Source organism: Paramormyrops kingsleyae, chromosome 5, assembly GCF_048594095.1.
Source record: "Paramormyrops kingsleyae isolate MSU_618 chromosome 5, PKINGS_0.4, whole genome shotgun sequence".
NCBI classification, from domain to species: domain Eukaryota; kingdom Metazoa; phylum Chordata; class Actinopteri; order Osteoglossiformes; family Mormyridae; genus Paramormyrops; species Paramormyrops kingsleyae.
Window position 1 is genome coordinate 41,008,224 of NC_132801.1, and position 26,147 is coordinate 41,034,370.

At 43.9% G+C, this 26,147-nt stretch overlaps 1 protein-coding gene across 9 annotated transcripts in view; it reads right to left on the bottom strand.

Annotated features, from left to right (window-relative positions):
- Positions 1-26,147, bottom strand: part of LOC111836755 (rho GTPase-activating protein 23-like) — a 122,118-nt gene that overhangs the window by 52,363 nt on the left and 43,608 nt on the right. For 6 of the 9 annotated variants that reach the window (XM_023798301.2, XM_023798296.2, XM_023798297.2 and 3 more), the window contains exons 2-3: positions 4,549-4,725; positions 228-252 (exon numbers count right to left, since the gene is read on the bottom strand). In XM_023798301.2, the coding sequence (XP_023654069.1) occupies positions 228-252; positions 4,549-4,725 (202 nt within the window). The other 3 variants (XM_072712741.1, XM_072712742.1, XM_023798300.2) reach the window with 2 other exon arrangements.

The following is a 26,147-nucleotide window of genomic DNA, read 5'->3' on the forward strand; positions in this document are numbered from 1 at the left end:
TAGGCATTTAAATATAGACCCTGAAAATTTCAGTAGAGTGCAAGGTAGAAGACAGATTGAAAAGCATCCAAGCACTTAAACAGAGCTTGGGGAGAAGGCAATGCCAGGCTGATGGCACTAGGGGACACTGTGTGACAGCCACTTATGCTGAGATGGCGTCACAGCTCCTGCAGCATGCTGCATTTAGTTACAATGCAGATGTGGGTGTTGAAACAGACGGGACTCACCCTTTCCGTTCCCATTTTCCTCATCCTGCAACACAGTAAAAGTGTTATTCCCACACCTTCCATACAGGCATGCAGCAAACAAAGCTATACTCCACCTATGAAGCATTACATATAAAAAGTGACTGTCCAGTACTCCTCCAGACAGTTATATTAGGTCTCTTTTGGTCCATTAGCTTCTGGCACGATCATCTATTGTGCTATTCATATAGTTACACTGTAAATTAGGCTTATAACTGGAGAGGGGGTCACAAAGAAATGGTTTATTAGAGCTACCAGGTTTGGATAGACATCATCATCTTGATTTGGATAGACATCATCATCTCCCTGAGACCCCAAGGCAGCAGAATTAACAATCTTAGTATCAGCTCTTGAGAAGAAGTTGTTTTTCAGCCCTGAAATTCATGTCTTTACGGTCCTTTAGCATTTGTCTTGTGGCAGGAAGGCAAACAGGTGACTGTGCACAACAATAAAGAAACAAATAATAACTAAACAGTGAATAACCATGAACAATAAAAAAAAATTGTTTATTATTTAAAAATAAATAATAAACTGGCGATTGTGCATACAAAATGTGCAAACAGTCTAAGGCAGCAGAACTGACAATCTTGGAATCAAGCTATAGCTCTTGAGAAGAAGCTGTTTTTCAGCCCTGAGGTTCATGTCTGTATGGCCCTTTTGCATTTGCCTTACAGTAAGGAGGCTAACAGGTGATCTCTGTGGTGAGTGAGATCTTAGATGGCTCTCCCTCAAGGAGGCGGTTCAGGTAGAGGGCTCAGAGCATCATCCGAGATGTCTCTCAACCGAAACATCACCTGTTATGCATGGTCATGCTAACAAAGGTGACACTATGATGTTCTAAAGCAGCTGGGTGATATATAGTAACAGACCTTTAAGATTCAATACAGCACAAAATTACAACAAGGATATAATGCCTAAACTGACCTGATGAGTCTCAGGGGTTTAAATTCACAGTCAACAGCAAACCAAACAGACTTTTTGAACACAGAAAAATAGCCAGAGAAGCACAACTTGAATGGGTACATTGGAGAAAGCGGCTCATGGTTGGACCGACAGAGATTTTAGCCTCGCTGACTGAGCTCATTCCTGATTGCACAGACAATGCTGGAAAGCTTTAGGGGAAACAAAGGTGCTGGTGGTACCAGGATGCTCACAGGATGGTATGGATAGAGCGGCCAGGATACTTGGGGGGGGTAGCGAGGTCAGGATGGTCGGTGAGTAACGAGGTGGCCAGGATGCTTAGGAGGTAGTGAGGCCACCGGGATGCACGGGGGGTAACAAGATGACCAGGATGATTGGGGAGATAAAGTGGTCAGAGGGGTAGCGCGGTCGGGATGCTTGGGGTATAGCAAGAAGGGGGGGTAGTGAGGCAACTGGGATGTTTGTGGGGTAGCGAGGAGGTCGGGATGTTTGTGGGGTAGCGAGGAGGTCGGGATGTTTGTGGGGTAGTGGGCGACTGAAATGCACAAGGGGTAGCAGGGCCAGGATGCTTACAATGTAGCAAGGTGGCCAAGATGCTTAGGGCAGAAAAGGGGGCCAGGATGCTTGGGGTTTGAGAGGCCGGGATGCTCAGGGGTGGAACAAGTTGCTGGAGCTGATTCTGAGCTGGTTCTCGCTTGCTGCCTTTTGAGAACCTGTATGTATGTATTCTGCTTTTTGAATTTACTCTTGTCTGTTTCAGATTTTAAGTTTTTATAAGTTTTCAGAGTATGACTTGTTATTCACTTCCATCTCTGTAAAGGCCCCCCAGTCTATGTGTGTACGAGAGTTTATTCTGACTTACTGTTCTACCCTGGTGTCAATTTAAAGATTGCACAATAAAGGAGTCTGCTAAAAATTGAAACTTGCTGTCTGTTTTATGATCTCTTTGCCTCTCAAGCAACACAATATTTAATTTACAGTTAGGTCCATAAATATTGGGACATCGACACAATTCTAATCTTTTTGGCTCTATACACCACCACAATGGAACGAACAAGATGTGCTTTAACTACAGACTTTCAGCTTTAATTTGAGGGTATTTACATACAAATCAGGTGAACAGTGTAGGAATTACAACAGTTTGTATATGTGCCTCCCACTTTTTAAGGGACCAAAAGTAATGGGACAAATTAGCTGCTCAGCTGTTCCATGGCCAGGTGTGTGTTATTCCCTCATTATCTTATTTACAAGGAGCAAATAAAAGGTCTAGAGTTCATTTCAAGTGTGCTATTTGCATTTGGAATCTGTTGCTGTCAACTCTCAATATGAGATCCAAAGAGCTGTCACTATCAGTGAAGCAAGACATCATTAGGCAGAAAAATAAAAACAAACCCATCAGAGAGATAGCAAAAACATTAGGTGTGGCCAAATCAACTGTTTGGAACATTCTTAAAAAGAAAGACCGCATCAGTGAGCTCAGCAACACCAAAAGACCCGGAAGACCACGGAAAACAACTGTGGTGGATGACCGAAGAATTCTTTCCCTGGTGAAGAAAAACCCCTTCACATCAGTTAGCCAGATAAAGAACACTCTCCAGGAGGTAGGTGTATGTGTGTCAAAGTCAACAATCAAGAGAAGACTTCACCAGAGTGAATACAGAGGGTTCACCACAAGATGTAAACCATTGGTGAGCCTCAAAAACAGGAAGGCCAGATTAGAGTTTGCCAAACAACATCTAAAAAAGCCTTTACAGTTCTGGAACAACATCCTATGGACAGATGAGACAAAGATCAACTTGATGGGAAGAGAGGAGTATGGAGAAGGAAAGGAACTGCTCATGATCCAAAACATACCACCTCATCAGTGAAGCATGGTGGTGGTTGTGTCATGGTGTGGGCATGTATGGCTGTCAATGGAGCTAGTTCCCTTGTATTTATTGATGATGTAACTGCTGACAAAAGCAGCAGAATGAATTCTGAAGTGTTTCGGGCAATATTATCTTTATTTCAAATCCATTGTGGTGGTGTACAGAGCCAAAAAGATTAGAATTGTGTCGATGTCCCAATATTTATGGACCTGACTGTATTTGACCTGCGGTGTTTTTAATTTATTATTAAAGCAGATTGATCTTTCGTTTTCCACAGAATAAAACAATGATGTAGTGTTATTCTGCTAATAAGCTGCCTAGCTGTTTCACTGCTGGTACCAACTATATTAGGCAAAACTATATTGGTTATGGATTGATTTTTCCAAATATGCGGAACATTTGGACAGGATAGCCCTTCCCACTTTTTCTGACATTACGGTTCCAAATTCTGAGACTAGCTTTTCTGTGGTACCATGCTGGAGCTGTTTTTTCTGGCCCAGTTTTTTGTGGGATGCAAACGCACTAGTTCCAAATTGTGAAATAGTCCAGCACCGGCTGTGGCACCAGCACCACATTGGTGGAAACAAGACACCTGAGTATTCTGCTGACAGAGATGGGTCCCTATCATCCAAAGCTACTGGGCTTTCTACCAGTCACATCAAAACACTTCAGATAAACACCACCTATAAAAGCCCTTTAAGAATCCCTCAACTTCTGTACACAAAAGGGCGAGTGAGTTTAGTAAGAGCAAAAATACAGTAGTGGCCTATCCATCTACACCTTGAGTACATGCAGCTCTCTGTCACTCACAGATGATGACAAGACACAGCTCAGCAGTGCATGCTGGAACCCTGTCTGGGCGGCAGAAGAATGGTCCAAGTGGCACTGGCCCTCACTTTATAATGCAAGCATCATGAAGTGTGTGATGAATGGGGAGATGCTGAGGACACCAGCTATAGCCATTGTCTCAAAGGCTGGTACGGCCTTGCTCCACCATCGCAGCTTGACAGCAAGCCTCAATAGAGTATATTGATCAATTGCTCTGCCTCTCACAGGGGGAGGTGGGAGATCACAAGATTGAGGCTACTGGTGCAGCAAGCCAAACCATTACCCTACCACCTCTGAAGAGCGTGATGTCTCCCTCTTGCCCTCTCCCAGAATAGATAATTAACAGTCACTAGTTTGACAGTATTTAAAGAATTTCTGTCTTGCTTTGATAGTCCAGTGGTCTGATTTTCTGAGCTGACTTTGACTCTGAGCAGCAAGCTGACTGTGAAAAGGAACACTTACTCACTCTGCCTTGGCTCAGTGCTGGTTTATTTCCTTTTAAAACTTGCTAAAAAAATCCAGTGGCCCAGCTCTCCTCCTCTGACTTATTCACACTCATTTGTTCACGTCCTCAGTCAATCATGCTGATATCAGAGCTGTAAAGCCAAAGGTAATAGCTTCTAATCATCCTCTATAGTGCTGACCGTAATGGAGATCTTTCTTTGACAGTCACACAGTTTACCCACCTTGAGGTACAGGGTGGATTCTGGAGGGTACACGATGAAGTGACGCAGAGTAAAGCCAAATCCCTCGGAGTTCTTGCGCAGCACCACTGTACGTGGGCCCTGACAGGCCACACTGTTACCCAGCTCTGGCTGCGTCTTCTCATTGGAGGTCGAAATCCCATCTCTCTGCCCTTGTGCCTAAAACACAGTAAAATGCATGTGAGTGAAACTTCTGCAAGGAAGATTTTTGAATAATCCCATTTTAACTAACACATTCCCAACACCTGCCATAATGGCTTGTAGGCAGGGAAATCTGTTCTATGACACTTCCTAACAAGATGATTGCTGACTATACTCTTAGTCACATGATGCACTGCAGGGACCATTCTAGGATTTGATCTTTATGGGGGGTCAGCCCCCAGCAGGGTTCCCACTTTCAATCAAAAGAAATACTGGACATCAGGATAAAATCTGTGCAAAATGTGTATGAAATTATCGGACGAATTGCTAAATGGAACCAAATAATTTTTCAAGGGGGGTGAGACAAAATTAGGCTGGCTGCAGCCCTCTTAAATATGGTCTAGAATTGCTTCTGATACCCTTTAAGCTGATAAGATGGGTGAGCCCAGAGACAGAAGTAATCTACATATACAACTTAATTCTTTGTCATCCCAAATGGTGAAATCATGCCAGTGATGTTGTATCAGTGCAGAGTTCCTTGTCATATTTGGTGGATATATGGGAGTGCTGTGGTTAAGAAAGAGCTGCCCAGTTGGGAGTCCCATGTTTTTTTTTAACCCCACAGAAACAATGATGAGGAAAGACTCCCCTAAAAACACTGACCTCAACTACTGCAACAAAACCTCAGTAGGGTCCCTGGTATTCATGAGTCACTTCCTCTCTATCTCAAGAATGTCCAGGGGATACTATTTTAAGTACCGAACAATCAGCATCGTAGACTACCACATGGCACGCACAACAATAAGCAAGTAAAAATAAACATGGAGCCAGGTATAGAACAATAGGAAAACAAGGCACAAGGAGCAGCACGCTATCCACTAAGACTTTAAACAGATTGAAAGGCAGATGGAACACCTGGAAAACTGTGGGATGTCAAGATCAAGGCCACCCAAGTCTTCAAGAACTTCCTAAGTCAGGCAATTGAGGTATTATTTTAAAACAGAGGATTTCGCATTGCAATAGGCTTATTTTTCACTACTGGGCAGCATCATTAGCACAATAACAGACTGCTTTCTGAACCATAATGTCTCACTGAAACAGAAGCAAGGATCTAAGCTGGCTTAATGAGACTTGTAGATGGACAGAGTAAAAGCTTGCTTATCTGTACTGTTCTAAATTGCTTTTCCCATGACACTGATCCACAGAGGATGGTGGAAAAGTCAGAAGCTAGAAGTCAGAAGTTCATTTGCTGATAGTTGAGCTATGATCAGTAGCTGCTACAGCAGTGCAAAGAGCAAAAGCAATCGATCTTTTGTGTCCACTGACAAATGCAGTTGGCCATCTCCATCAGACAAATACAGAGGACTTCAGCTGGCCATACCAGTCAGACAAATACATAGGACTTGAGCTGCCCATCCCCATCAGACAAATATGGAGGACTAGAGTTGGCCATCCCCATAGGACAGATGCAGAGGACCGGAGTTGGCCATCCCCAACAAATAAACGCAAAACTACCAGACACAAAAGTGAAAGTGCCAGGCTGTCTGACTGTCCATCAATCAGCACATTCATGACCTGAAACTCAAGACCTCCTCATTACTATAACAAAAACAGCTGATCAAAAAATGTGAGTGGGAGGGAAGTTGTGATCCATTATATAGCTAGCTGGAGACAACAAATTCTATATATACACAATATTGTAAAATTATGGTGAGATGTAAAGATCATAATTCAACATGACAGAGTAGCAAGGTGACTTCAAAGAACATTTGTTTCAACAGACAGTATTAGAACTAAAGCACATCTTGGTCCTTAGTAGAATGTACAATCATGGCCAAGTTTTGGCAGTGACACAAATTTTGTGTTTTGCAAACTTTGGTGCTTCAGCATCATTAGATTTTTTGCGTGTTTCTAAGGTACACTGGAGAACAATTATAAAACACTTCATAAGTTTCAAAGGCTTATATTGCCAAATGCATCAAATTTATGCAAAGAGTCAATACTTATAGTGTTGATCATTGTTCCCCAGATCTTCGTCCCATTGAGAAACCGTGGTCAATCCTTAAAAAGCAGTTGGACAACCAGAAGCCCACAAATTGTGATCAACTCTGAGCACTAACATGGCAAGAATGAATCACCATCAGTTATAATATAGCTCAGAAGCTGATATCCATCATGCCTGAGCAAATTGCAAAAAAGTTATGACGAAGAAGGGTCAGCACAATAAATACTGACTTTTTGCATAAAACTGATGTAATTGCCAATAAATGCCTTGGAAACTTATGAAATGTTTATAATTGTTCTTCGGAATACCATAAAAAAATACCTAAAAATGCTGAAGCAGCAAAGTTTACAAAACACAAAATTTGTGTCACTGCCAAAGCTTTTGGTCATGACTGTATATGCATCCATTTAAACCCAGCCTTTAATTCCAGCAAGGTCTTACACAGGTTAACCAGCAGGGCTGCAGCACCCCTACCTGCTATGCCCCTCCACCCCTAAATGTTTCTGCTTCCCTCCCATGGAGTTCCTGCCCCATCCCACCTTAAAGCCCATCTTTCGCTGACCTCGCAAGCTTAGGCAAACAACAACAGGAAGTGGCAGACTTGAGGCAGGAAATGTGGTATGGGGGGGATGGTGGCTTTGCCAATTCAGGGAATACCGCACATCTTAAAATAGCTGGGTCTGGGAGGGGGCCTGGTCCAGCCACACTGCTAATCTCACCCCCCATTACCACAATACCATGACTGCCTGCTTTTGCTTGTCCTCTCTCTGCCAGTCAGTCATACTGTGGTCACTGTACCTCCCCACTTCCCCTTCCACTCTTATCCTCCACAGTGACAAACCCTGCTACTTCTCTGATAAAAAAAAAAAAACACGTTCTTGGCTATCATTGGGAAGCCCTGCTCACTTACCACCAATGACAATGGAGCTCTATCATCCTAAACCCAGGTACCAATCCACACACCTATGTCACCTGTGTCTGGTTTTACAGGGCACCAAAAACAACAGCATGAACAGGGAGAGGCAGGCGAGAAAGCGGCAGATTGTGAAACACGTTCAGGGGAAGGCAAACGAATTCTTGTAACAAAGCCTGTTAGCCATGGACATGTTGGGACGTGTGCTTAGAAAGGACTGGTGCAGGAAGAGAATGGGAGTGCAGAAGCTGAGAGGGGGTGTGAGGGGGAGGAGGGGTTGGAGCCTCAGCCTGGGATAAGCTCCAACAGGATGGTTTCGACCACAAGGCCCCTCCCGGTGCAAAGACTCTGAACCCTGTCATTACTCCCACTATTCAGGGGCCAGGCCGGGCTGTCCCTCCTGCATGTCTTTCCTCTGCAGAGTTCATGGGTCCCTTCTGTCCCATTCCTCTCAGCCTTTCAGCTCTTTTGTTTATCTATTGATACAGCTTCATTCAGTATGAGTGATTATATTGCTAGAACCTCAGTAAAGAAGGCAATCAAGGAGGGCCTCTGTGAAATGATGTTCATAACTGTAAAGCTGATGTTCTTCATTCCCTTCTTTGTCCCTCAAGGCATCTGGTTGCACCTCTGTTTACAGCATTTCTGTATTTATAGCACGTGCAATCCAGCATATGTACTTGGCGTGACATCCTATTCATTCACCTGTGTCATACCAGAGTGCAAACATAATGTAATCTGGAATGTAAACTGGGTACTGCTATAAATAAAGCTATCATAATTTAAAATGAAGGGCACTTTGGTTGGTGGCATTGATATAGTGAACATCCATCCTTCCATCTTCCTACCATTTAACCTGGTCAGTGTTGGGGAGGGGGGACAGGCAGCACAGAGATTAAAGCTGGGTCACACTCAGCATGGGCTGTATATTCTAACACTTCCTCTTACATTGACAACTTAACAGAGCCCATCATCTTATTCCCCTTGATAGCAGGAAAAGAGTTTAACACTGCAGTTTTTGATAAAACCATAAAAATCTAACAACAGAAGAACCAATGACTCTTCTTTTTGCACTACAGCCATAGGCTTCAATGCCATTTGTACAATCTGTATCCATATGCAAAGCCTGTATGTATCATTTATGTATAATGTATGTAATGTTTGTCTAACGTATATTGGGGATATTCCCTTCTTCCACCTTCCCTGACCCCCTATGTTTCGCATGTTCGCCTGCTCTGGTGAAGCCGTAATTCTCTTTCATTTACACATGTCCCTGCACATTGTGCTTATGACGATAAAAATTGAACTGAACTGAACTGAATATACAATATATTTATACACTATAACACTATATATATTGCACTATATATATTGTATATATACAGCATTGTGCAAAAAAGTCCTAGGCAGTGAAAGAAAACGTTTAAATGATCTTCATGTTATTGCATTGTGTTTGATAAAGTGTGCCAACTTAACCATTCATATCCTGTGTGTATAGGCCCAGATTTAACACTTTTAAATGACAATAAATTGCTTAGCAACTTTCCAAAACTGCAAATGTTTAAGAAAAAATTTGAAAAAATGTGTGATTCAGAAGTATCACAGGTCCTTACAAAACAAACCTGTTGGACAGAGACAGCAATACTGATTGCTGCACAGCTGCAATACCTGGAAGAATGGGGAGGATCAGCATCACCAACAGCTTTTACATCTGTTCTCAGGCAGTCCCGATGGGTGCAGAGAGGAAGAGAAATGTCAAAAATGCCAGCAATGCTTGTACAGTTTTCCCTGCCTGCAATACATTTGCCAGCAAATGAATAGTTAAGCAGTGAGCCAGTGCTGTTTCCCGGCAGTTCTCCACAAAAGGCAAGTACCTGCGGAGCAGGCTCCGCAAGGCTTCTAGCCAATGCTGTCAATCGACTTCCATAGGTGATGAACATAGATCTGTTCAACAGGATTTTCTGCATCGAGATTGCACCAAAGGAAAAAACTCACCCCAAAAAACTGCCAAATGTTGGCCTGGGGTGAATAAAAACGACAGAAACGGGTTGGTCTAAGGTAGTTCCTGGTAGAATACCATACACACGTACATATCTGTATACACAAATATGTACACGGGCCAGCATGTGATCCAACTGGAGATCAATCAAATGAATCTCATCCATCCATCCATCCATTCTCTGTGACCACTTGTCCAATTCAGGGTTCCAAGAGTTCTCAGAGGCTACAGGTGTAAGGCAGGGAACCACCCAGAACTCATCACAGGACACACTCGCACACCAAAAAGTCACACATGCAGACCTATGGGCAATCTGGTAACTCCAATTAACCTCAGCATGTTTTTGGACTATGGGGGGAAACTGGAGTACCCAGAGGAAACATGGGGAGAACATGCAAGCTCCACACACATCTGAATCAGATTTACACTGAATAATCTGGCAGATTACGTTAGTCAGACAGGTTTACCATCAATAATATGCTGTTTTGTATGCAATTCTTTATAGTTGGATGGTCCCAGCGCTCACCAGTTTGAGGAATGTTAAACGCTCACCACTAAACCCAACTCAAAGTTTTGCCCAGTGCTACTGCCCTCCCCCATCTGCAGGTCTACATCTGAATCCATGCTTAATTCTGACAGAAACAAGAGTCACTTCCCTAAAGATCTTAGTGACTGTCCGAACCACAATGTGACCCATACTCTGTCTCCTGCAGAATTACCATTTGCTTGAAATAAAGCACTACTTTGCATCTCAGTATGTTTTCTTTTCCAAAACATAAACAGAGTAGCAAATTCGCATGTCCTTGCTGTATAATACTGCTGTTTCTAGATCTGGTCCTGAAGCCCCAAAGTTAGCACTCCCCCATGGGGTGCCCCCTCCCAAAGTAGCCAGGACATCCCCTCCCCAGTGCAAAGACAAAAACTGTGGTCCACTGTGGCCCAACATGGACTACATTTATATGGACAAAGCTCCTATCCACCAATATTCTGATCTACTTTAGATTTACATATACATATTCAAATTAAGGCTGTTTATAAGTGGTATTTTGAAAATTAAAGTCAACAGAGCCCATCATCTTATTCCCCTTGATAGCAGGAAAAGAGTTTAACACTGCAGTTTTTGATAAAACCATAAAAATCTAACAACAGAAGAAGCAACTGGTCTGGCTGGTTAAGTCGTTCCAGTATCTCTATAGTCGCTGAATGCAGTGGCTCAATAACTAGTTTCAGTTCTCAGTGTAGCCGCTCAGAGGCGGTGCGCTTACCACAGTGTGGCCACCATCCATCCACTGCCTCTTCTGAAGGACTTTTCCCTGGAGTTGCCCGGGTGGTGATCTGGGTGCCGTGTCCCGCAGCACCGCCAGCCAGATGCAGCATGGCTCAGGAGCGCTGCAGTCCACTCCCACAGGGCTCTCAAAGTGCCAGTTGGACCTGATGGAGCCCAGGACAGGTGAGACGGACTGCCCCACAGTCTGCATTCCCAAGTGGGCGTCCACCTCCTCCTCCCTGACCTCCAAACAGCCCAAGCTCAAAACCTGTCACTGGACCCCATCGGTCCTATCTTGCCAAGTCATAGTGCTCACTGTGGGACAAGCGGCCTTCCTAACGGTCAGAGAGTCAGCCAATATCACGGTGCGTTTTCCTCTGGAGCACCCTTCAGACCTCTGGTGACTAACACTGAGGCCCCCCTGGTTTGTGTTCCTCTTTCTTTCACAGTTACGGTGGCTGATTTTATTTCTACATGGTGCACTTGGAGCCTTCAACTCCTGCTGGTCTCCTCAGAGTGGTGGTCAGTGGTGACAACTCCATTGCACCAGCATCCCTGTCCACAGCTCCAACACCCTCCAAACAGGGTTCCAAAGCCTGTCCCGCTGGAGTACTTTCCTCCTGGCAGTGGTATGCGCCTAGAGCTTCCGCAAATACTACCTACCCACCATTCAACCCTTTGGTGTCACACTGGCCATCATCTAGAGACTTGAGCTTCTCCTACTGCACTCCCTTCTCTCTGTCTCTTCTCTTCTGCTCCCTTTTAGGCAGTGAGTTTCTCCGTCACCACTCCTCCATACTGTTACAATCCATAGCTAACTTATTAACGTTGTTTTCGGTAGAAAAAGTTCCCCGCGGACTGCAACAAAACAAAACGCAAAGGGAGAAATGGGGAGTAGGCAGAGAACCAGCACCCACAGCCCTGACACCTGTGTGCTGGCAAAGAGAGAGAGAGATCTGGTGTGAGGCGGAAGGAGAGACGGGAAGGACACTCACTGTTCAGACCTTTTTCACACTGCCAAATAACCAACCACCCCCGGGGGGGAGAAGAAAAAAAAGTGTCAGGTTTCAAACAACAGGGAGGGAAAAGAGAGAAAACATAAATGCCCCTGTTCCCTTAGTTCACCCTCTTTCTATTCTCCTCCCTCCCTCCCTCCCTCCCTCCCTCTCTCTCTCACTCGCTCTCTCTCTTCACAGTGGTGTGTTTGCCCCTCCTCAAACGCCACACATACATGATGGTGGCCCCTGGACTTCTGCTCAGATGGGGTAAATTCACACAGGGGGTGGGGGATTTTGGGTAGTGGGTGGGTATGTATGTGTGTGTGTGTGTGTGTGTGGGGGGGGGGAGGTTAAAAGAGAAAAGCCAGAAGACACAGACTGCTGGTATCAAAGAAAATAAAGCAAATAAAAATAACAGAGGAAAATAAAGAAATAAAAGGTAACAATGTTGCTGCCATCTCTATCCTGCTGTAACATGGAGTGCAGGCTGATGAAACAATCGCCAAGAAGCGTGGCACCTCACACAAGTGATGAAAGCAAATAACCTACAATGATGCTTCAGCAGATATACAAAATGTAGCTTCGGAACAGAGATCCATCAAGGCAAATTGTGGGAAACCCTTTTTCCCAGAGCCCATGCAGGAGCACCTATGCTAGGCAGCACACAATGGTCACATGGTTGGGGTGCACTCTGGAAGAGCTGCCAGTCCATTGCAGTCTTAAGAACATCCCAAGACATAAATATTCACTCAAGTGCACATTTAAACATGTGGTACACATTTACAAAGGAATAAAAAATATTTTTAGACGCCTGCATATACTCATGCCACATCTCATAACCCCACCCATGGGCAGCCAATCAGAAAGAAGGGGTGTCACACTCAACTGTCCCTTTCACCAGGTGTATGACACAGGAAGTGAGGCTAAGCAAACATGCCCTGTGTCTCTGTACCCTTCCTGTCATTTTGGCACTTCTGTTTTAATATCACTCAGTCAGGGGGCAAGAAAACTGATCAGCACACCACCATGGGCGCTCAGAAGGCTCAAAGCATGGCTTTGGCGTGGTCTACTTCTGGCATTCCTCACTGTGCAATGAGGGGGAAGGGTGGGGGCAGGGAATTCTTTTGCTCTGAGATCCAAACTCGTGAGCAGCCGTTATCGAAGTCTGACTGGATTCCACCTGCTGCTCCGTTGGCCACGAGCAAGCAGGAACACGCCCGGGGATGCAAGCGCTGTTGGTTGGTCCCACCAGGTTTATCAACACACACAGGCACACGTGTATGCAGGCTTACGCACGTACACACAGCACGCAGCAGCACAGGGACTGTATCCGTGTGAAAGATAGATGCTGGCATTATTGTGAAAGGAGAGCCCTGAAAAGCTGACAAACATAGCTGCGGAGACTCGCTTTCTATATAAAAAGGCACAGCGTGTAATTATGCACGCAGAAAGTCGAAAAGCTAAGTGTTTAGCAAAGGCCTGCGGTAAAGACTCATCTGGGACACGGATCTCAGCCTGGCGAGGTTACTAGGAGCAGAGGCTTTGTCACTATCTGAATTAGTCTTAAAGAGACACAGGAGAGGGTGCGTCCTTCCCACTTCTTTCTATACCAGTGCCTCAATCACCCTATGTTTTATCAGTTTTATATCAAGTTTTATTGTTTCAGTAAAATGCAGCAGACATACACAATGAACTGTATCCAGGTCAATAAATAAGTGCAAATTCATCATTAATATGTTATATACTTGGTAAGAAATGTACTCTAGCTCCTGCTAAGAGTGTACAGGCAGGAGGGGCCAGTGGCACAGCAAGCCCCTATTCTCACTGTCACATCTCATTTAACGTGCCTTCATCAGTGGTGCCTGAGTGGCGTGTGCCACACATGTGCTTAGACATATCCATGTTTGTTTTGATTCCAAATATCTCTGCACACGAGTTGCAACAAAAGTAAACAGGATTGGGAATGCAGACAGGAGGGGACAAGACCAGGACAGCATGTGCGAGCGGGACCAGGAATGCAGAGACGAGGAGGAAGTTGGGCTGGGAATGCAGAGACATGGAGGAAGCTGGCTTAGGAATGCAGAGACATGGAGGAAGCTGGCCTAGGAATGCAGAGACATGGAGGAAGCTGGCCTAGGAATGCAGAGACATGGAGGAAGCTGGCCTAGGAATGCAGAGACATGGAGGAAGTTGGACTGGGAATGCAGAGACAAGGAGGAAGCTGGGCTGGGAATGTAGAGACAAGGAGGAGGCTGGGCTGGGAATGCAGAGAAGTGGAGGAAATTGGGCAATTAGGACACTGGGCAGGGGATGCAGAGGAATGAGCGTAACGTTACGACATTCATTTTACGGCATTGGATAAACATAACTTTTAAACAAATCAAAATTTTATTTAAAAATAAGTTTAGAAGTTGTTTAAAATCACAATTTTCACAATATTTCACAATTTTCAACAATATTTTGGATTTCCTACAATAAACAAAATCAATTTTGTACTAAATTCACAAGGTCGAATATTACCATAGCCTTTCTAAAACGTGTCAAAATAACATTAATTCTGTCAATAGTTTTTTCTACCCATAATACACCATGAAGAAGGGAAGATAGAAAATGGACTCTAGGTATAGCTTACTTTCCTTATGTTAAAATTCTATGGAAGTTTTATGGTTTCACATTTTGGTCTACATTTTGGATATCATTACCGCAACAAGTCATTTTTATGTTAATAAAAGAAAGGTATTAATAAGAAATTTTATCAGCCAGAATGAAAAGTTTGGGAACACATGATGAGCAATGTGTTTTTTCATGGTCATCATGACTGTCCCCAGTATCTGCAAAGATGACTAAGGGCAGCTCAGTACCGCAACACTTAAGAACATAAGAACATAAGAAATTTACAAACGAGAGGAGGCCATTCGGCCCATCAAGCTCGTTTGGGGAGAACTTAGCTAATATCTCAGAGTTGTTAAAATCTTATCTAGCTCTGATTTAAAGGAACCCATGGTTTTAGCTTCCACTACAATAGCAGGAAGACTATTCCATACTCTGACTACACGCTGTGTAAAGAAGTGCTTCCTCAAATTTGTTTTAAAATGTTCTCCCGCTAATTTCCACTTATGGCCACGAGTTCTAGTATTTAGACTAATATTGAAATAGTCATTTGGCTGAACAGCATCCAGACCCGTTAGAATCTTATAGACCTGAATCATATCCCCCCTTAGTCTCCTTTGCTCAAGGCTGAACAGATTCAGTTCCGCTAACCTCTCCTCGTAAGACATTCCTCTAAGACCAGGAATCATTCTCGTAGCTCTTCGTTGCACCTTTTCTAAAGCAGCAATGTCCTTCTTGAGGTATGGTGACCAAACCTGCACACAGTATTCTAGGTGGGGTCTTACCAAGGAATTATATAAGTGTAACATCACCTCCCTTGACTTAAACTCCACACATCTAGAGATATAACCCAACATTCTGTTCGCCTTTTTTATTGCTTCCCCACATTGGCGAGAGTGGGACATGGAAGCATCAACATACATACCGAGATCTTTCTCGTAATCAGCTACCTTTATTTCAGTGGAACCCATAAAATATCTGTACTGTATATTTCTGCTCCCTGCATGGATTACCTTACATTTATCTGTGTTAAATTTCATCTGCCAAGTATCAGCCCATTCGCTAATTAAATCCAGATCCCGTTGAAGCCTCTCTGCTGCTAGATTAGTATCTGCTACCCCGCCTACCTTAGTGTCGTCTGCAAATTTAACCAGTTTACTGTATGTATTCGTGTCAATATCATTAATGTAAATTAGGAACAATAGTGGTCCTAAAATTGAACCCTGCGGTACCCCACTATAAAGAATAACTACTCGCTGCTTCCTATCAGTTAGCCAGTTTTTGATCCAAGCTGCCACAGTTCCTAAAATTCCTGCAGCTTTAAGCTTTAACAAGAGCCGTTTGTGGGGGACAACATCAAAGGCTTTCTGGAAATCTAAGTAAATCACATCATAGGCCTTTTTGTGATCAATTTCACTTGTAGCTTCCTCAAAGAACTCAAGCAGATTCGTTAAGCAGGATCTACCTCTCCTAAATCCATGTTGGCTATCCTTTATAATGTTATTTGCATCTAGGTAATCTACCATTTTCACTTGAATTATAGCTTCCATTATTTTTCCAGTAATGCTAGTTAAACTGATTGGCCTATAGTTTGCTGGATTACTTCTATCCCCTTTTTTGAATATGGGTGTTATATTAGCATGCTTCCAATCTGATGGTACCACACCCGCAGATAACGATTTCTGGAATATTAAAGTCAAAGGTTGGCTAATAATATCCCTCATCTCTTTCAAGACTAAAGGTAAGATGCCATCAGGCCCCTGCGATTTATTTATTTTGAGTTTAGCTAGGCTTAGTATCACATCAACCTCAGTTATACATATATTGGTCATAGACGATGCTGTATTCGTATTAATTGGTGGTAAATTACTTGTGTTCTCTATTGTGAACACCCTTGAAAAATAATCATTAAACTCGTTTACCATATCAATTTCGTTATCAATTATAAGGCCCTTACTATCCTGCAAATTAGTGATTTCAGCTTTTAGTGCTCTCTTGGAGTTAAAATATTGGAAGAAACCTTTACTGTCATGCTTAGCCTCCAATGCAATTTTTCTTTCTACATCCCTCTTTGATAGCCTAATGTCATTTTTTAACTCTGCCTGTAGACTTAGATACTCCTGCTTGATTTTGAAATCATTAGTTATTTTCCAGTTGTGGAACAGAGCCCTTTTCCTCCTGACTTTATTCTTAATTTCCTTAGTAAACCACCTTGGTTGTCGTTTCCTAGATTTAGTTTTGCTGGAAACAGGTATGAAGTCCTCTTGCACTTGCAACAATGTGCTTTTGAAAAATTCCCATGCCTCTTCAACTGTTTTGCTATTTAACTCTGTCCAGTTTACAGTTTCTAATTTCCGTCTCATACCATTAAAGTTAGCCTTACTTATTTTTCAATGTTGCGTAATTTTAGTTAGCAGTGCCATTATGAATTTTACAACTAGAATCTGTGCTGTCAGAAACAAAAGCATTGTATTTCCCAGACAGCCCCATCACTTGCCCCACCCATCGAATTTGTACTGATCACTCTACCTCAACAGCCCATATCAATCAGAGAGGCCTAAAAGTAAACATCTAAAATAAGGGGCCATGTAAAATGAAATACCATGCCGCAGTGTTAGAGTGGTCAATCAGTTTTATTTTATTACCATTTGTTTCTGTAATAAACAAAAAATTTATCAAATCCAAATATACTTAAAAGGTTAAGGGTGATGTCAGTGGCTTTATGCTAAACAAACTGTAATTAATTATTTTTTAAATCTCAAGTTGATAAGAATCATCAGCACTACTCTACAAGCAATGCTACAACAATTACACTTTTTAGTAATTACACACCACACAACATATCCTTCAACACTGCCAGACTGAGAATGGGTTATACTTTGGGGAAGACAGAGAGAGAACACAGAAGTGAAATGGGGTAAGGCAGAGGAGGATGGTGACAAGAGAAGCAGGGGCCCCAAGCAAACAGCAGCAGCGCTGAGTCAGCAGGCACAGAAATGGGAGGAGCACGCACAGCAAACAGTGAACTGGGTGCTCGATCTGCCATAAAACAGCAGCAAACTGAATGCAGTGAAAGAGAGGCAAGGAGACTGGGCCAATGGACAGAGACTACTGCTAAAGATGTGTGGCACCATTCAAGAAGATACACAGACAAATACACACAGCAATTTCCAGAAGTGAGCTACTTCACCAAACATGGAGGAATACTGAATCTGAAATCATTGTGTAAGATGCAATTTCACGTACAGGGGGTGGCGAATGAACACAATGTTCTGAGCTGTGTTTATACAATAGAGTGCTGTGTCACTAAGATGTGGAGAGCACCTGGTGTCAGGGCTGCAGTCTTTCTGCCTTTGTGCTAAGGCCAGAGAAGTGGGCAGGAATAGGCCAAGTGCACGCACACGCACGCACGCACGCAGCCGATGTAGTCATATCTTTTTGGGGACCGCACATTCATTTCTATGGGACAAATGCTAATGCTAACTATGACAACCTTAACCCCTACCCAGCCCTAACCATAACTATAAGTAACCAAACAAAAAAAGATGCAAAGAGTTTTTGCATTTTTAGTTTTTTCACTGCAGTCACAGATTTTTATAAAATAGAGTTTAATCATATGGGGACCAGGAAACTAGGTAAAAAAAAATGGGTATTCATCACGTTGTGAGGACATTTGGTCCCCATAAGGTAAGGTATACCTGGACCACACACACACACACACACACACACACACACACACACACACACACACACACACACACACACACACACACACACACACACACACACACAAAGTGTGTATTTCTGTATTTTTATGTAATTTTATCTAACCCCAAACAAAAACTCTCAAAAAGGGTCAAAAACGGATATATTTTCTTCCACAAAATGAAGTTGTCATTGTCTTGTGTGGACAACCGTAATGCCACCGTCAATGCTGATTCTCACACACTGTTCTTTTAAAGGCTGCCAAGGGTAAGCTATATCCATTTTGGGGCACTATGCCCATTCACATGCCATATACAACACAAGCAGCTGTCTGAAACAAACAAAACTACATAATTATAGGACCTTGAGAAGCAGGGCGAATAAAAGATCCACTGTCCAGTGAGGCAATAGAAGCAAACTCACTATACACTTTAAACAGGACTGATGGGACCTTCATTAATTGGCAATACCAAAACATAATGTATTTCATTTACAGCCTCTCTTGATTTACTCTTAAAACACAAAGCTAAGCATACTGAAAAAATACTATTACCTAAAACACCCTGAGCCACACTCAGTCGCAAGAAAGATATCAAGAGACTACAATGTTTACCACCACCAAACAATCAACATTAAAAAGCAGTCTAGGAAAACATCAGTAATCTGCTAAAATTGTTTAGGCTATTCAGCTGGACCTTTTCCACCTTAATCACAATATTTACTTCAATATTGGTTTAAATACTAGAACTCGTGGCCATATGTGGAAATTAGCGGGAGAACATTTTAAAATGGATTTGAGAAAGCACATATTTACACAGTGTGTAGTTGGAGTATGGAATAGTCTCCCTGTTAGTGTAGTGCAAGCTAAAACCCTGGGTTCCTTTAAATCAGAACTAGATAAGATTTTAACAACTCTGAGCTATTAGTGGAGTTCTCCCAAAATGAGCTTGATGGGCCGAATGGCCTCCTGTCGTTTGTAAATTTCTTATGTTCTTATCTGAATCCACAGTCTGCACACACGTAAGCTCCCTCCAGGTCAGCGTACAGCACATGGCTCACCCACTCATGCCCCTAGAGGGCAGCATTGCTATGCACCTCAGAGCCAGGCAGCATGTTCAATGAACTGCCAGGTGAATCAGGCTTTTAAAGGCATGCCACCATAAAAGCTCTCACTCCTCCAGTTACCACCTTCACCTGAAGCAGAAAGCATTTCCCTGTTTGAGATGTGAGTCTCGGAATGAAAATAGGTGCTAAAACAGGCTGAGGAGACAAAGGCAGACAAACTGTGCATAGATAAATAACAAAAGAAAAAATGTCACAGGATACTCTCATCTCCTTTGAGAGTGAATAGTTTGAACTTCTCTTGTGCCTGTGTAAGTCTTCTACCAAAAGGCTTGCATTATTACTCTGAAATGTTTCTGATTGGGGGGAGATGGAGTTGTGTGGGCCCAGAGCTGCGCTGTCCCAGAGACCTGTGGTCCCAGGGCTGCACAATCCTAGAGCTGCATAGGCCCCTGTGCAGCCCCAGAGCTGCATAGTCCCAGAGCTGCATAGTCCCAGAGCTGCATAGTCCCAGAGCTGCGTAGTCCCAGAGCTGCGTAGTCCCAGAGCTGCGTAGTACCAGAGCTGCGTGGACCCAGAGATGCTCAGTACCAGAGCTGCGCAGGCCAAGAGCTGTGTAGTACCAGAGCTGCACAGGCCAATCAATTCAACATCAGCACTCTGAAGGGACACTGGGAGAGCATCTCAGACACACAAACCCCTATTAGGCATCTCATCAAAACAACCATGGTGAGTATTCAAGTCAAGCCTGTTGTTATAAATAGGCCAGATGTTTGGATGCGTGTGTGTGTGTGTTTCTGTGAGCAGGATGGGGCGTTGAGCACACCCTTAATCATGGGTGCCTTTCAATGGCTGCTTCCACCAACAACGACAGGGTTGACAACAACTGAGCTGAGAGGAGAGCTTGAGAATACGGGTGGGGGGGGGGGGGGAACAAGGATACTTCAGTGCTCATTATGGGCTGGGGAACGCAAGACAGCATGAGAGTCTGGCACTGAGCAGCAGCCCTGACAGCTTAACACGGTCAGACAGCCCCCACTGACAGCTGATAGGTAGGAGGGAGAGCAGAGATCATGAAAAATGCAGTTTAATGTGCGGCCTTTTCTTTACAGGAAAATAACAAAGCAAACGGTGAGTGAGACAGGAACAATAAAACAAAGGGGTCAGACAGATGGTGAGTAGAAACACCACGCAGGGAACACCCGAAAGGCACCCCCCCCCCCCCTCCCCCCTCAGAGGAATGTAGTCCTTTGCACAGTAAAAACTACTAGGGTAAGGGGGAGGGGGCAGACTGACAGACTGAAGCCCTCCAGTGAAGAGATTGGCTAATGTTGGAAAGGCGGGACTCTGAGATCCCCACCAGGTGAAGCAGGTAACAATATCATGCTGCTTATTGCCATGCTGACAAAGCCAGATAGGACATAAGGACCCTCAAAGGCCTGGGCAGTACACATATAATTATTGGCAGAGGCATTACAAGGCAGATCTCTTGTTATATGAATGTTCTTGTGTTGCATTTACTGACCCTTAAATAGTCTTATTAGTTTCTTACTTTGTTAATAGTTAAATGTGTAGTTGTTGAGTAGTTCCTCTTCCAATACTGCTTACACCTGTACCTGGGCATTCATTGGAAGCTCAGCCTAGTTGCACTCATGCCTGGTTGACTCCTTGACAGCATTTATGTTTACAATGTACCAATTTCCGCCCTTGTATATCACTTTGGGTAAAAGTGTCTGCTAAATATGTTAACGTAAATGTACTGTACATAGCCCTGTATTCAGAACTGAGTGTGCTGCACTGCATGGAAACGGAAGCAGACATGAGGTTTTGATGCAGCCTACAATCTTCTCAAAAATAGAAGGGGTTGCTAAAAGGAGGGAAGTACAAGGTCAGCATGAGAAGGACAGCCAGGCACAGCAGTGCCCTGCTGAAGTTCCAAGGCAGGTCCTACTATCAGCCATGTGTCAAGCTCACTATCCTCATTCCCAATGACACTGTTACAGCACAGTGCTAATATTCCTACAGGGGTCTCAAGATCAGGGGCCCGTGGATCCCTCCTCACATGAATGCTTTGGGTAAAAAGAGGGTAATTACCAGACAAAGCAAGCCCAGCATTTGCCTGTTCCCTCTTAGGCTGTCCCCCTGCATTGGGAGGAAATTAAGCCTAAAATTTGGCTCAAAGGCTTGCAGAGATCAAGGGGAGACACCATCCTATTCAAAGTTCCCTGTGTGATGAGATAATTCTGGTGTGTCTTCCAAAAGAACAAACATGACTTCTGAGTGGCTGACATACTTTGACTTTTGAGATTATCACAGAATTTATGTAGCAGACAATTTCTCTGTCATGTATGGTCAGGACGCTGGACCCCAAGGGGACAGAAGAAGATTCTTGGGACTGTCAATTTAAAATTGTTCTGTATTTTGGGAAGTTCTGAGGATTGTGCCAATAAGGCAGAAATGTAATACTCTGAAGACTAGTACATACCAGAGAAAATTCTGTGGCTGGCAAAATTACTCTGTTCATTATAAAATTGCCATTATGGAAATACGAGTTAAGAAACAAAACAAACGCTAAATAATTTTGATTTATTTTCTTTTAAAAAGCTGGTATCAGCCTGTAGTAAAATGCTCAAAGAAGTACCCTGTAAGAACCTTAATAGCCCACTCAGAGTTCATGATAAATATTGCTTTAAATATGGGTTTAAATTTCAGTTTTCCATGCAGGCCTAATATTTCCATTTTTATCTCCACCCCTCTCATTATTCCCAAACAGCTGAAGCCTTTCCTGGATCTAGCCTGCCACGTCCGGTTACTGTGATGATACTATTGTCCAGCCTCAGTCGGCATGCCAGCTGATCCTATAAAACACATTCTTCACAAGAACCTTTCAGGGAAGCAGAATGGTTCATATACATGTATCGCTGTGTGCTACGGTGAGCAGCAGGCATATAAGAACACAGATACATGCAGACAAAGGGATGTTGCAGCGCGAGACAGTGACTTGCCCTTGACTTCCCAACAGGGTACCCGTTCTCTCAGAATGACCTGTAGTGCTCAGACCTCCAGCTGCTGCAAAGACCACCCTCACAAGGAAGCAAGCCCAACAAAACACAGTAATCCCACTGCCACCCAGTCTCATGTATTAATGCCACACACCTGGCCTTCACCACAAAGGGCTTGAAACACTGCAGGAAAATTATACTGCCTGGGTACTTTTCAACAAGCCCCAAACCACGAGGAAAGGCTATGGTTAGACATTTAATTCTCAGGCTCCTTCTTCCCTGGACCTCCAGCCAATCTCCTCTTCGTATGTCGAGTGGGGGCAAAAGTGTGTTGCCAGGTACTCTACGCAGATCCAATTAAGAAAGGCAATCTGCACTGGAAGCACAGCTGAGACTGAAGAAGGCAGGATAGAAGTTTGATCTGGTTCCATTTACAAAAATGCCTAAAGGTGTTTGAGTCTCATATCAAATGCACTATTAGCTAACAGGACATTTCTTTGCTTTTTCCATCTGTCATCAAGCTTTCTGGGGTATATGTTACTTTCAGCATCAAACTCAACAGGGTTGCTGTGTGGCTTCCAAATATAAAACACCACAGAAAAGCTGTGAGATCCCATTTTAATACACCCCATGTATCAAAGTGAAACAGGAATTGCCACATAATGTAGTCATCCATTCATACAACCAAGTGTAACTGTACATTGTATAAACCAAGTGTAACTGTACAGTACTACAGTGTACATACATCCTTCTCATTGTACTTGCTCTCATGTTGCAGAGTATCTAAGACAGTATATCTAAGGCACCTGGGACCAAATTTCTTGTATTTGCTCAATACTTAACACAACAAAAGCGGATTCCAATTCTGTCGCTTCCATGAGGTAATCATAAGCTGCTGGGAGGTACATCTGCAGCCCAGACTAAACATGTCGGCTGAAGGAAATGTCTAGATTGTCAGTCTGCTTCTATAACTGCCTTTGTCTGGAGAAATGCTTTAGGCCAGTTTCTCAGGCTGGTCATCAGGGATACCCAGACAGCCCATGTTTTGGCTCCCTCCCAGCTCCCCGCCAGACAGTCCACATTTTAGAGAGCTGAGAGGAAGAAAAAACATCTGAGGGGTCCCCAAGAACCAGCTTGAGATACACTGCTTTAGGTAAACAGGAGTGATAATTATTAGTTAGCTTGAAGGTTGCACACACAAATCTGTGATGAGTAGGAGGCAATTCTCTGAAAAATAATGATTCCTTCATGCTAAATTCAATTAATTTTATACAGAATATTGGCATCCTGGAAACCACCTCTCACCCTCTGCACTGCAACCTGAACACTAATCAGAGCTCCATCAGTAGGAGACTTACAGTAGATCGCCAAGGTGCTCCACCCAACGCCACAGGAGCTTCATCAGCAAGAGGCTTGTATCACCAAAGTGCTCCACCCTGCACCACAGGAGCTCCTTTAGCAAGAAACTGATATCACCAAGGTGATCCACCCAACGCCACAGGAGCTTCATCAGCAAGAGGCTTGTATCACCAAAGTGCTCCACCCTGCACCACAGGAGCTCCTTTAGCAAGAGACTGATATCACCAAGGTGATCCACCCAACGCCACAGGAGCTTCATCAGCAAGAGGCGTGTATCACCAAAGTGCTCCACCCTGCACCACAGGAGCTCCTTTAGCAAGAGACTGATATCACCAAGGTGATCCACCCAGTGCCAGAGGAGCTCCTTCCTCCCTGTGGCTGTTAGACTGTTCAAGTCCCGCTTCTGTCAGGAGGAGATGTCTGTCTGTTTTTATTCGTTGCCTGATTCATTGCCCATTATCCTGTATTTTTCCACATTATGATAGCTTTTTTTTTTTTTTTATCTTTCACACATGCCATTCGCTTTAGTTACATATCCCATCTTTGTATACTTCTTTCTGTATACTTGCATTTTACCATTTTGTTTTTTCTCCCAATTGTATTTGGATTCCTTGTTTTGTTTGCATTATATTGTATTCTTGTATTACATCATATTTTTATGCTTGGTATTTTTAAGCACGGTGAAAGCAAAGACTTGACACAACAGTATTCCTCAAGATAAAGCTTTGTATCTTTTCTCTTAAATCAAGCATGTGTGGACAGGGCAGGAGCAAAGGGGTAATGAAGCATGGCTGGCCATAGCATATAGACTGGAGGAACAGAAAGAGCCCTTTGCTTGAGCAGGGTTCCCACATCACTTCGTTTCACTGCTAGGAAATGTGTGTGGGAAAGGAATGGGCAAAATTTCAGACCCTGCTTGATTCTAGTCCACTTTGCCTGTAGGTCTCTTACTCTCTCTGAAACTCATGCCCCACACAAACTGCTCTCCCGCCAGTCACAGTCTTACGTGGCTTTCATGTAAACAGGTCTCCTATCTCAGGCTTGTACATGACAGAAACTCAACAGGTACTCAAATGGTGTGTTTTCTTTCCCATATGCCTCATGACTAGAGGGCGCAGACCTGTTCACCTTCATGAAGTGAACAGATTCCCAGCATGCAGCTGGAGATTCTCAATAGAAAATACAAAACTGGAATATTAACAATTTTATATCCAGCTGTATAAGTGGCTAAAGAAAGTAATGAACAGCCAAAGGAACCATTCCTTCTCAAGCAGGAAAACTAAAAACTATATTAAGGTCATTATAACATTAAAGAAATAAAGTGCGTTTCTCCCCCAGCTCTTAGGAGAGGTTGGCGATTCTCTTTTTTTCATTCCAGCTTGCACATTAGGTCAGAGTGTCGATAGTCCTCTCACTCTACAGGAGAGTGATGCCACAGAGACAAGCAACACATATAACAGCCCTGAATATCCCCAGCCAGGACATTTTCCATTTCCTGTTGCTACTGGAGGCAGTGCAGTTGTGGGTCTCCAGAGGTCTATTCCTGTCATTTGGGTGTGGCACTCCCTGCGTGGGTGTGTGAGGGAGGGCAGGGACAGCAGATATGACAACCATCACAGATGAACCTCCTGGGGGATCCCAGCATGGGAAGATCCCATAAACACTCACTTACAAACACGATCAGCACCGTCTAAACACAAACACTTGAGTGCCAGAAACTGGAAAGCTCACTAAAGGGGAATTACGCCATAACCAAAACAATTTATGCAATCTCCACAATGTTCAGCAGTAAGAATCTAAATGCCATATAAATGGTGTGTGAATCACAGTAAATAACAGTAATGCAAAGCTTCCAGCTTAGCAGTGAGTCACCATCTACACTGCTTCAGAGCACCAGCAATTTAAGATAGCCGAAGCTAGAAACCATCAACAGGTGGGGTAATGTCATTTATCCATCCATCCATCATCTACCGCTTTTCTGGGTCGGGTCGCAGGGGCAGCAGTCTAAGCAAGGAAACCCAGACTTCCCTCTCCCCGGCCACTTCGTCCACCTGCTCTGGGGGGATCCTGAGGCGTTCCCAGGCCAGCCAGGAGACATAGTCTCTCCAACGTGTCCTGGGTCTCCCCCGGGGCCTCCTCCCAGTAGGACTTGCCTGGAACACCTCACCAGGGAGGCGTCCAGTAGGCATCCTGACCAGATGCCCGAGCCACCTCATCTGGCTCCTCTCGATGCGGAGGAGCAGTGGCTCTACGGCTCTACTCCCGAATGACCAAGCTTCTCACCCTATTGCTAAGGGAGAGCCCAGCCACCCTGTGGAGGTAACCCATTTCGGCCGCTTGTATTCACGACCTCGTTCTTTCGGTCACTACCCACAGCTTATGACCATAGGTGAGGGTAGGAAAGTAGATAGACTGGCAAATCGAGAGCTTTGCCTTTTAGCTCAGCTCCTTCTTCACCATGACAGACCGATGCAGTGCCTGCATCACTGCTGATGCTGCACCGGTCCACCTGTCAACCTC